Source organism: Apaloderma vittatum, unplaced genomic scaffold (genome assembly GCF_000703405.1).
Source record: "Apaloderma vittatum isolate BGI_N311 unplaced genomic scaffold, ASM70340v1 scaffold8081, whole genome shotgun sequence".
Classification (NCBI taxonomy): Eukaryota; Metazoa; Chordata; class Aves; order Trogoniformes; family Trogonidae; genus Apaloderma; species Apaloderma vittatum.
Genome location: NW_009700742.1, coordinates 45,148 through 57,357, shown reverse-complemented (window position 1 = coordinate 57,357; position 12,210 = coordinate 45,148). Strand labels below are relative to the sequence as shown.

The 12,210-nt window shown below is 45.8% G+C and overlaps 1 protein-coding gene across 1 annotated transcript in view; it reads right to left on the bottom strand.

Annotated features, from left to right (window-relative positions):
* The window catches only part of LOC104281003 (immunoglobulin superfamily member 11-like), a 40,304-nt gene that overhangs the window by 181 nt on the left and 27,913 nt on the right, over positions 1 to 12,210 (bottom strand). Inside the window, exons 2-8 of the mRNA XM_009878847.1 lie at positions 11,320 to 11,465; positions 4,811 to 4,974; positions 3,388 to 3,595; positions 2,465 to 2,620; positions 1,340 to 1,462; positions 963 to 1,113; positions 14 to 260 (exon numbers count right to left, since the gene is read on the bottom strand). Of these exons, the coding sequence (XP_009877149.1) occupies positions 14 to 260; positions 963 to 1,113; positions 1,340 to 1,462; positions 2,465 to 2,620; positions 3,388 to 3,595; positions 4,811 to 4,974; positions 11,320 to 11,465 (1,195 nt within the window). The remainder of the gene's footprint in view (positions 1 to 13; positions 261 to 962; positions 1,114 to 1,339; positions 1,463 to 2,464; positions 2,621 to 3,387; positions 3,596 to 4,810; positions 4,975 to 11,319; positions 11,466 to 12,210) is intronic.

The window sequence follows — 12,210 nt, the reverse complement described above, 5'->3', positions numbered from 1 at the left end:
GGGGGGGGGGGTGGTGGTGTCCCCCGTTGGCATAGACGGGGCGGTTGCTCGTGCTCCCCGAGCGGGAGAAAGGGGGCTGGTGGGCATCGTTGCTGTTGCTGAAACGAGTGAAGGAGTCTGTGGCGTGGTTGGCTTTGGGGTCATTCCAGTAGCGGCTGTTGTAGGTGTTGGAGGAGGTGAGGGTGTCGTTCTCCGATGAGGATGCGTCAGCATGGAATGTCTTTGCGGCGGAGGAGCATTTGGGCGGCAGGTCGTCCTCCCTGGGAAGGAGAGGGTGTGAGGGCACAGGGAGAATGCTGTCCCACTTGATCAACAGCCCCCACCCTGCCCCGACACACCCTCCTGGGGTCAACACCATGAATTCAAGGTAAAGGACAGCACCAATGTGAACCAGCATTGCTCCTTGACCTGTTTGCTCACCCCTCTTTGCAAGACCAACCTGTGAGCATATTACTTCTTTTGTGTGTCTACTACTGAAGTAAACGACTCACATTCATGCGTCTAGGGGGGCAAAACCAGTGGTGTCCCAGCCACTGGTGCTTGTTCACAGGCAGTTAGTATGACTGTACAACCATTGGAGCTGATCCTCAGCAGAGCTGCAGGAAGCTGCCAGAGAAAAATACTGTGGCTGTAACACCAGAGAAGATTACAGTTATATCTCCAAAGCTTTTCAGCCATCACTGTGTGGTATTGTAGGTCAGGATCCCCACCATGTCACTCTCCTACGGAGCCAACAACATCAAGTCAGAGTTCTCAATAACGGCAATACTGAAAACAAAATTTGTCATTACCACTCTTCATTTGCTCCCTTGGTGTTCTGAACATATATGGACATCTTCCCCCCAGTCAAGGGGATCACATCCAGGATTATCGTAAGTGATATTTTGGATTGTCGTCCTGCCAGCCTCTGCTTTTGCTGGGCAATCAGAGGTCCCCTGCCACCAACCTTCCCTAGCCCTTACCTTATTTCATTGGGAATCTCCTCCTCTTCTTCTTCTTTGTGTTTATTTTTCCAGTAAAACAATGCCACGGCCACCAACACAATGCAAACAACGAGCACAACAGCACCTGTGGCCACCGCTCCTGCGATCAGGCCAATACTCCGGGGGTGAGCTGTCGGGATGATTGAACAGAGAATGAAGAAGAGATCAGGGCTGGGCTGTGGCCATCCATTTGAAGCTACCATGGCTTTGGAGGGGGGAAAAGGCAACATCCCCATTCCAGGGCACAATGATCTTCTGACAGAGAGGCACGTGAAGGCTCACAGCAAACATGGTTACACAATTTACTGTCACAAGACAGAAGCAGGTGGCCAAACCTCCCTTGGCAAAATACTTACGTGCAATGACTTGCAGGTCCAGAAGGCAAGTGCTGGTTCCAATGGCATTTGAAGCCACACATTGGTAAAGACCTGAGGACACAGTGCTGATATTTCGGAGAGTGACAGTGCCCTGGACTTGGTCTAGTCAGAGAGAAAAGAAGGATTTAAATCCCTCCCCCCTTGAGGAAAACTGTGAAAAGGCAAAGCCAGCAAACAGAGAATTTTGGTGTGAGATTCTTAAGAGAGAAATAAATTAGGAAATAACCTTGAGATGGAAACATTGTGCGTACACGCACACAGACAAGATTAGGTCTTAAGGAGCTTACACTAGATGTTTCTTTTTCTTCTTATAGATGAATTTCTGCAAATGAAAGCTTGGGACTCTCAGCATTGTGTGGGAAAAGAGAGGAAAGAAGAAATGTGCCATTACCTACACTCATATCTACCTGCTAAATTTAATTCTGCCCTGCAGAATCCCTGCTCTCCCACCCCTGGGCTCCCCACCCCCTGCTCTGCCAATTTTCCTCATTTTTGAATTATACAAAAGTAAAACGCTTGCATATTCTTAAAATACAGCAAGATAAAGGCCAAAAGTACTGCTATCACTACCTAGTCAGGACACCTAGGCTAAGAAATCTTCTGGATAGGACTTGGGGCTAGTCAATATCCAATCTGATCAGAGTCTTGCTTTTACACACATCTGAAAGGCAGCTCTAGCAGTAACTTACTGGAGAACAGTGACCTGAGTGTAAGAAGCTGGCAGTATTTTCTCAGAATGAGTCTGCCTCCCTTCTCTCAGTTCCCAATATGTGAGTCTTTCATTTGGTTTAAAACACGGGTGAGTCAGCAGCTGAAATCTCCATTCACATGACAACATCTGGCAACTATGTTCTCTCTCTCCCATTCAGTCAGACCTTTGTTCCTCAATGGGGAACATGTTTTTTTACCAAAACTCCCAGGAAAATTTAAGTGGTCACTGGAGGGTACCTAGTTCACCATGGGCTCTAGGAATCTTCGTTCTAGCAAAGTTACCATGCAAGTGATGGCAGACACTCCGTGAGCCATGGCACCACTGGTGGCTCAGATAAAGGAAACCCCAGACTGTCACCTGGGAAATAGGAGGATAATCAACAGAATGAGCACCTTGTGTGGCAGTTGGGGGCAACTTGGGAACATTGTCCAGTTTCTCCCAGAGGTATGTTGGCCGGGGGATGCCTTCTTCCGAGCTGCAGGTCAGTGTGATATCGCTGCCCACGTCCAGGGACCCCTGGATTCTGCAAAGCGGGGCAGAAGGAGGAACTGCGAGAGAAGAGGGGAAGGTGACAGCAAATCAGGAAATACGACCAAACAGTGAAGTGCGAGGCTGTTTTTGGACACGCATTGCTGGGGAAAGCAAGGACGCTGGGATGAGCTGACAAGGGGACAAGAGGGAGGCAGCAGACAAGAACCCATTAAGGTTCAGGGGGTGACAATTCACAAAGATTCCTGATCCTTGAGCCCATCGAGGTTGCAGGCTACTGCTAACTTTCACAGGGCCTAGTCCTCTTAGATCCCTGCCTAGGCAAAAGGTAAACATTTCTGTCTTTGAGACAGCAAAGGTGGCGAGAGCTAACAGAGCTGCAGATGGAATTTGCTGTGGCTGATTTTTGCTTTCATATTCCTATAATGGCACACACTCTGGAGTATGCAACATGCTAGCGAGCATCCAGGACTCATTGCTTTCATGAAAAGGAAGTGAAGGTCTAAAGTCACTCTCTTCTGTTGCTATGCACAAAACTCTCAGGGTCCCTTCAGCTCTCAAGGACGTCCTCATACTTTATTCTTTGCAACTCCACATCACAATGCTGCCACAAAAGCTTTCTCTCCACTGTATTTTAAAACTCCATTATATGCTACGTGCATATGAAAGGTATGTGTCCTACAAACTCCCACAATACCCACAAGGCAGCCCATCCCTCACCACAGGATGTCCATGGGCTCCAATGTATATGCTACCATGTTGCTCTGCTATGAAGCACTGTCATGCACAGTTTCTCCCATCTCCCCCAAAGTACCAATGAACACACCCAAGACAGTAAGTCCAATGACTCCGATATTCCTGACGCCTCGGTCGGGAAGATTGTTGACCAAACACTGGTATGTGCCAGTATCCGATAGCTGAGTGTTGTTGATGAAGATGGAGGCACTGGTGGTTGGCATTGTCACAGCAAACCCCACTCGCCCATAGAACTGAGGTGCACCACCAAAGATCTGACCCCCTTGGTAGAGAATAACCTGGAAAAGAAAGGAAGGCTCAGACAACACTCTGCAAGAGCTGAGCAAGGAGGAAGAACAGCAAGCAAAACACTGGCTTCCAAAGCCAAAATGACCAGTTCATACAGGATTTCTAAATAACCAGACCTCAGTATACACTTGTCCCAGGCAGATCCATCCTAGCAGAGGTGTTTTCTCTAAAAGAGGAATACGTTCTGTAGCCTGTTTTATGTCAATAAAAATGTTCAAAAAGGTAGATATCCAAGTCTCCTGGCATAGTTGGATTTGCAATATCAGCATACTTTATACAATAGTCATTATCTATCTGGATGGGATTGATGTAGGGAAGCAGGCACTCTCTGCAGGTCAGTGAGTACTTTGCTGTAAAGCATCCACCCAGTGGACAATACCGTTTTGAGACTTAGCCAGTAAGACCCTGCCATGATTTGACACTTCTTATCAGAGATTGTTGGGATGAACTGAATGACAGGCAGCCCTTGAGCCTGCACAGCCTCTACCAGTCAGACAGCTAACGTAGCAATCTGCTGTACCAAGTCCCTGAGGAGCAAGTACTTTTCAGCGCAGGTTCTCAAAACTGAGTACCAAATGTGATGGAGGCAGCGTGACCCAAGAGAGAAGCATTTCAGAGCAATGGTATTCTTTTGCTGTCACAGTTTGACAAGACCCAGGCCAGTAGATCTCAGGTTATGAGCCTTGTGCCCACCATGAAAGACTCTCATTTACTAATGTTCCTAAGAATGGACTTGCATACACAACAGACAGTGAAAAAGAAGAGAAGTAGAACATGAGATGAGTCTATGAAAGGCCATGCGTTATGGCACATTTTACACAGATTTCACAGGTTTAAGCCTACAGCTTCTCCCAGGTCTTCCAAATCCCATATCAGCACACCAAAACCTGGATCATGTCTCCTGATCTCTTTTGAACACACAAATCAGCATAGGTTCAGGATAGTAATATAGTATTACATACACCTGCCCCAACTGCATGGCCAGTCAAGGCAGCCAAGGACACAACATGCATCAGTTAACAAAGCATTGAAAAAATCAGATTCATGTAAGACCCGGAGGCCACGTTCAGTGATGAAAGTGGCAATGAAGTTCTGGGACAACCAGAGACTCAACATTGTAAAGGGTCTACAGCAAGATCACCATGAAAAGAGTGAGGTAAAGGAAAGCCCCAAAGAAATACATGCTCACGGAAGAAAGCACCTACCTGTTGAGGTTGGTTGGCGTTAGAAAGAGGAATGACCATCCAGATGACATTAAGGTTAGTGAGAGCAGCGTTAGTGGTGAAGGTGCAGGGCAATACTGCTGTCTGGCCTCGGGCAACCTGGATACTGCCTGAACTGACTGACACCTCCAGAGGACACACCAGACCTGGAAAGAGAAGGACACCCAGTTCAAGCATTTCAGGAGAAGGATCCAACTGAAGCAGTGAAGGTGGCCCCATACACTTGCAGGTCATGACAGCAAGCATTCTGTTATTATACAACTGTACCTTACCAATTACTTCAGGTTAAAAAGAGTTATATTTCTCCCTCAACAGAGCAGGCTGCTCTCATGCAGACCTTTTTCACAGGCAAATGAAAACGAGAGGCCCTTTTAAGTGAAAGCATTCTAGTTTCAGAGCTTCTGAAAACAACAGGTTTTGTTTTGGCAACAGGAAAAGAGCCATAAGAGCAGCCAAGCTGTGTGTAAGAGATAATGAAATATGTTTTCATTCTCATCAATCTTAATGATACCCAACATCACTGAAACAGAAAAGGAAATTGCTATCTAAAAGTCTTTGCCAAGGGGTAAAAAGAAACATAGTTCTCCCTCCACTTCTACGCCTCATAAAGTTGAACATGAGAAGAAACATTTTAGAGCTATTTTTAATTTAAAGGGTTAAAAATCTAAATTCTTTTCCCTTCCACATATTTCTATCTAGCTGGTGAAAAATAACTACTGATAATGGCAAATCTCATAGAATCTCATTTATTTTCCATCATTTCCACTATTCACTTCTTTTCACTCCATGTCGGCTGGACAGGACTCAAAGTCTGATAAGCCCCAGCCTCCCAGTGCAGCAGCTCAAGGCTGCAATTTTTAGACTGCAAGTCACCCAAAATATTTTCAAATGAAACTAACCAAAGAGTCACTACCACGATTTTGAGCAGCACTAAAATTCTTTAAACCATTTTTCCCCACAAAATCAAAGAATTGACTACAAAAAAGCATCTCTATGTAACAGCTCAATATCTTCTTGTTCAAAGCATGTGGGTGGCTTCTGGAGGAGAAACCAAGGAGTTTTCAAGCTCCAAGGCAAAATCAGAACACTGCTAGCACTCAGGTGTAATCTGTGGGCCATTCTATTCTCTCACTGATTCCAGGAAGGGCTGCCAGCAAAGTTTCTAATTTCTGCCAAGAGGCACTGGTTTGCTGAAGGTGAAATGCTTCATGAGAATAGGTTTCTGTCTGAACTACAAAGAAATCAAACAAGCTAATTGCTGAGAAAAGAAGGTGAGTGGTCTCCCACACACTTTGCTGGTATCCTTCCCAACCTACCTAATGGAGAGATGGGGCCTTCAGAGCCTGGAAGGACTGAGCTTCAGATGCTACAGATCCCAAGTTTCTAGCACCTGAAAAGCCTATGATGATTTCCTGTATTTGGACTGACTGCTCTGGAGCTGTAATCCCCCAGCACCTTGCAAATCCTCAGCAACCTCCTGCAGACTTCCATCTGACCTCCATATCTCCCATCTCCAAAGATTCAGGTAGTTCAGGTAGACTCAGAAGTGCTTCAAAACAGAGCCAGACAAAATGTCATTTTAATATCTCCAAGCGAAATTCATGAGTTTCTTACCTTACAGGAAATACAGTCCTCACAGGCTTGGACTATATTAAAAATATGGAACATTTTGGAAATTCCTAGGGCAACAGCTCGTCTCTGGTGCTAACATCTCAGAGAATTAGGTGCCTGGGTAAGGAACAGCTGGTGAAAGCTTAATCCATCAATCTCCTATGCAGGGTTGTCAGCAGCAAGTGGAAGTAAATAATTTGAAGAGCCAGTAATAAGCATCACCTTTATTACAAGGCATCTGCCTTCCAGTTGCATCTGTGGTCAACAGACCGGGAATGATTTTGGACTCCTTATCTGCTTATGGCTCGCCAGGCAGTGGCAGCAGCCCAAAACCGAGAAGTGATCTATGTCAACTCTGGAGACGTCTCTTCTTGAACATGACCCTGACAGGGGATCATCCTTTCTGCAGGCCTAAATTTGAAGGCTTCCTTGTCGTGACTAACCTAGTCTAGCATAATCTGTTCAGCATAGATTTCATTAGATGCTCTCCATGAGAGGGAATTCTACTACTCATCTGATTTAGAATAGTAACGTGTGTTCTTCAGCTCCATCCTTTGCCCCCTCCAGGAAAATCCCACACATTCAAATTTTTGTCATTTAGAAAAAGTACTACTTAAGTGTGAGTATTCATTAATAGTATATAATTTAGTGGAAAAGTTAAGAGTTTACAGCTTGCATTGCAGGGTTAGTTACATCAATCACTTAATCATCAAGATGATGTGATCTTCATACCTAAATACACTCTTGCTAGTCCTAATATTTACTACAGGTTGATTGCAAACATCCTTCAGAATAATAAAACCACTAAAATAGAACATGCATAATTTCTTCACTGTAAAAATAATTGTCAATACATTTGAGAATTTCCCAACCTACTTAAGAACAATTAAAAAAAATAAAACACAAAACTCCCCTTGCTCTGCCAGTATCCCAGTCTCTCCCTGCAGCACCCCATAATCTCCTCCCCATTTCAAGACACCATAGCATCCCTTTTAATTTTAATGCAATGGAGTGGTTTCAGCAGGGCATGGGAGGACACAGAGACACTAAGGAAGAGTTGAGGACCCTATCCATTTCTCTAACCAAGGGAAGCTGCTCTGAACCCGGCATGCAAGATGAGCACCTCACACATCCCATCCTGTCCCTCTCTTTCTGTCTTGTTAAACCACTGGGCAAGACACCTCCTTATACTTGCTTTTGCCTCATGCATCCCAGCACCTTTCAGCTACTCTTTGGCCCGGAATGTATGCAAAGCAGGAGGCACTTAAAAGACAAGGACTCATTTTGTTAAGCTAAGTGGCACCTGCAGGGCTACAGCTGGGGAAAACACACACAACCGCCTCTGACAAGGAAGCTTAAACAAGGCGACAGGAGAGTCAAGAGACCAAATGTTGGCAAAGTCCTCTTCCACCACCACAAACAGGGAGGTAGGCTGGTGTGTTAACACAGCACCGGAGGGGCATTACTACAATGCAGCTCCTATCCCAGGGAGGCACCTGAAAGAGCAAAGATCAAATCTTCTTCAGGAGCTACAGCCTCTTTCTTTGTATCTCAGACAGAGAAAATGTAGCACAGGTGCACTTGCCCATCTATGCAAGTACCTACATGACTGCACCCTTCCACCCCAATACTCATGGCCCAAAACACAGGCGAATGCACACATACACTTAAAAACCTGTATGCCCAGGAAGAGATCTAGTAGGAAAACTCAACCAAACAGTACATGTTTAAACATTTCATAATCAGGAGTTGCAAAAATGTGGCTTTGCATTAATGAAAAGGGAGGCAGGAGAGAGAGGGCGAAATAGATTTCAAATTTAGCATATGCATTAGGATAAGGACTTTTCAATGCAGCCTAAGGAATGAGGACTTGAATTCCCTTGGGTAGATATAAACGCAAATATAGTTATATGCACACACATACAGCCCAGTCTACTAAGTCAAATTACACATAAGAGGTCAGAAAAATCAAGCAAAGGGTCTTATAAAGGGTTTCCTTTTACAAAGGTACACAATCCAGATCTTTTCTAAGCTTTCAGGGAAGTGTAATTTGTGAGAGACAATACAAATCAATCACCACCAGATCATCTCTTAGAATTGGATTACAGTGGCCATTACACACTCTCTGTATATGCAGTCTCATCCTTATTTAGTAATTAAGCATCCCTGTAAGCAGCATGCCTGGAGGAAGAACAGGGTACACCACTGTCAGCAGAAAGAGGGATGGGCCCTTCCGGTAGGTAGGACACTTTGATCTTAGCTTGATTCAGCAAACAGCTTTCTCCTTTGATCCCAATGCAGCAAGCTTCCACCACTAATTAGAACAGATGCTCCACTTTTTAGTCACCTATCAGGGAACAAGCCAGCAGAACAATGTTTGGCTGCAGAGGCTCTTTTAGAGTTTCTTCATACGTCCAGGACCAAGTAATTACTTTGGCAGCAGGTCACTTGGGTTTCATTTTTGATGGCTCACTGCTGCTTTTCCAATTCCAAGTAACACGCTCAGCTCCCCCTTCTGCATCCATGAGAGAGTCTATGTAGATAGTTCAAAGAAGCATGAGGCGAGCATGTAGGGCTCACTCCCGCAACCAGCATTTGCCTCTCTGCTGGGTATGAGGAGAAGGCAGGTGCTGCTGCAAGTTTGCTAGCTGCCCTACAAGGCTTGCAAGCCTAAGAGGCTTCAGAATACGCCTGACGCAGTGAAGCTGAAAGACATGCTTTGACTCACACTAAGTTGACTGTTTCCACCTCCTGCTCACTACCACACCTCTCTACCAGAGATGATCAGCAAGACCAGCAAATTACCTTGGCTGACAGCCCTGTGAGTGAAATGAGGACTTCCACCACCATCACTTCACAGCAATGGGCCAGATGATAACATGAACAGCTGATGCACAATCACTAGTTCATATCACCATGATGACAGATGGTCACAACCCACAAGGGCCTAAAAGGCAGTGCCTTCAGGAAGAACTGTGGTCACGCTGTTGAGGTTGTGCTAAGGGCACATCCTCCGCTGCTGCTGGATCACCCCCAGCACCTGGTTTTCATGGACAGACTCAGCAAGACCTCTGGGTATCCTTGGCTCAGTTGAAATATAGTGCACAGAAAGGGCCTTCCCCTACTGTATTTACCTTAGGAATGTTGATCTCCTAGGACCACAGAAAAATAGACGTTTCTTTGGAGGGCCATTCACACTATGAAAGTCAAGCTGCTGCACTGCCTCGCCTTCTGGAGGACACTCTCTACCTTGCAAATACCCCCAAGAACTGCTGGCAAGTCAGCAGCATTTGGCATCTGCTAGCAGCAACCTCCTGATAACCAAAGGTGTGGAAGGCTGGACCAGTAGGACTTTGCATATGCAGAGGTCAAGGTACAGGCTCACTCTGAAGTGCTGGCAAGTCAGGGAATCAAATGGCCAGGGGAGAAAGAAGGGAGGGAGGTGTGAAAAAGATGAAAAAAACCCTCAACTGCATGCATTCTGCATCTCCAGACCTCAAGGGAAACTGCACAGAAATGTGTGTGGCTGGGGGGAAAATGAGAATAAAAGTTTGCATCCAAAACCCAGGGAATGGCTCCCCCCGTCCCAGCACAATTAGCAATCCTGTTGCCACGTGCTGGGGAAGATGCCTTTGGCAGTATGACATTTTGGGTCCCTGTTAGAGAGGCAAAGCTGAGGTCACTCAAAAGTTTCAAGAACAGAGTGAGAACACAACGTTCAATCTGGCAACTGCAGGCAACAGAGGGAAAAAGTGCAGAGTAATCTTTCCACTGAGATGAAAGGAAAACACAAGTTGCTGTGCCTTTGGCTTGCCACACATCTCTGAGTCTGGGACCTTCAATGCTAAAGAAGAGAAATATCTCCCACACCAAATGAGCTGAGGTACATTGCAGACAAAACACTGAGGAGCAGCAAAACCTACAGCCCGGGCAGGAGTGACTCACAGCTGGAGGAGGCAGTGGCAGATGTAGGGAGTGCTTCTGCCACAGGACCTGCTACTGCAACAACCATTCAAAAGCCCCTGAAGGAGCCTGACTTGCAGTTGCAAGCCCTGATAACATTGAAGTTATCCAGCACAATATGAAACCATCCAAAGAGGCTGCTTAGCAAGCTCTCTGAACACTGATCTTGCCCATTCTCACCATGGACTCAGTAGCCTTCTATCATTCTAGATGTGCTACGCTTGCTAGTTCAGAATCTAACCAACCAAAAGCAGTATCTACCCAGCCTAGTGTCTGGAGGCAGCTTGCAGAAGACTCCACCCTGCTTGCGGAACCACCACCAAGCACTTCAGTAGAGCACAGATCTGAGTTAATGCCCAGCTAGGCTGAGTTATTTCCAATTCACTAAGGAAATTCTACCATGGAAAAACTTTGAGCTTCCGAAGTCATTCAGCAGGGTAGGCATCTGGAACAGATGTACCCCAGGATCAATGTGCCTGGGAACAAACTTTCCTGGGGACGAAGCTTGGCAGAGACCTCCTTGGAACAATTATGCTGGGAGCTAGGAGCGAGGTGAGAAAAAGGGAGGGCTCACACCACACTACAACTCTTCTGTCAGCTCACAGCAAGGAGAAGGCAAACTTCGGTCCATAGACATCTACAGAGTGGTTGCCTCCATGCCTCAGTTTGTGAGAACATGCTACATAGGTGCTAGAGGGAGCCTTGCCAGGGACATACTGAAGACATCCAAGAAAATGCCATGCTTTTTTCAGAAAAAAAGGGACAAAGACTGTTTAGCACAGCTTCTCCTCAAATATAGTCAACACTGCCTAAGCCATGCCCAGCAGAATAGTCTTTAAAGCCCCAGACAATGCCTGTACTGGGCAGCTCAGCTCAGTAGTCAGCCCCTGCTTTCTTGTAATTCCCAGAGCTCCTACCAGTGGTGGCTCTGGGCCCCTGCCCTTCCTGCTCTGCGACCCAGCCGTGCAAGTCACACTTGCCAGACTTGTCCCTTCCCTTTGCCCTGTCCAGCTCTTTCTGCACTATCCCCACTACAACGATGGACAAAGTATATTGCCTGGAGCTAAAAAAGAGAAGCTGCAGTTGGACAGAGTTCAGCCATTTTGTTATCTGAAACAGATGCATCAAACTTACATATCTCAGTCATCAGATGGAGAATTTATGGGGAGTAAGCCCATTCCCTTTATTTGAACAGGGACAATATCCCAAAATAAGGCTTATTCTCACTCTTTCTGGTTCACAGGTCTAGCAATGGGATAGTAACCTGACAATGTATATGGCAAAATAATTTTCAACTCTTTCCTTCCTATCTTTGCTGGCCCTGCAGGACAGACTGGAACAAACAGCAGGAAAACTACCACATCTAGCATGGTTTTAGAGCAAGATCTCCACAAGAAGAGTGTTAAAACAACACTGACACTAACTTTTCCTCCGAAGTGTATACCGTGTTACTTTTTCTGTTAAACGCAGGTCGAAAGCCAAGTTAAACTCTAAGCATCTTTATTCCTGGATAAATAATCAGACACAACTGATGGTATCTAGTCATCCCTCCAGCATGGAGCCTCCCAAGTAAACAGATCCATTTTACCATAGTAAGAGCAATCTCAGGATTGCCACCCGCCCTGTAGGATATGCGGGCTAACAGATTAATCCAGGGAGAAAACACAACATCAGGGTCTTGAACTCAGTGTTTCTTAACAAGAACTAGAGCAGCTGATCAGGGACATTGGCTACCTGTAAATCTGCACTGATCACACCGACTCTTCTCCCTTACCATTTATAACCTCATCTAAACTAGATAGAAAGCT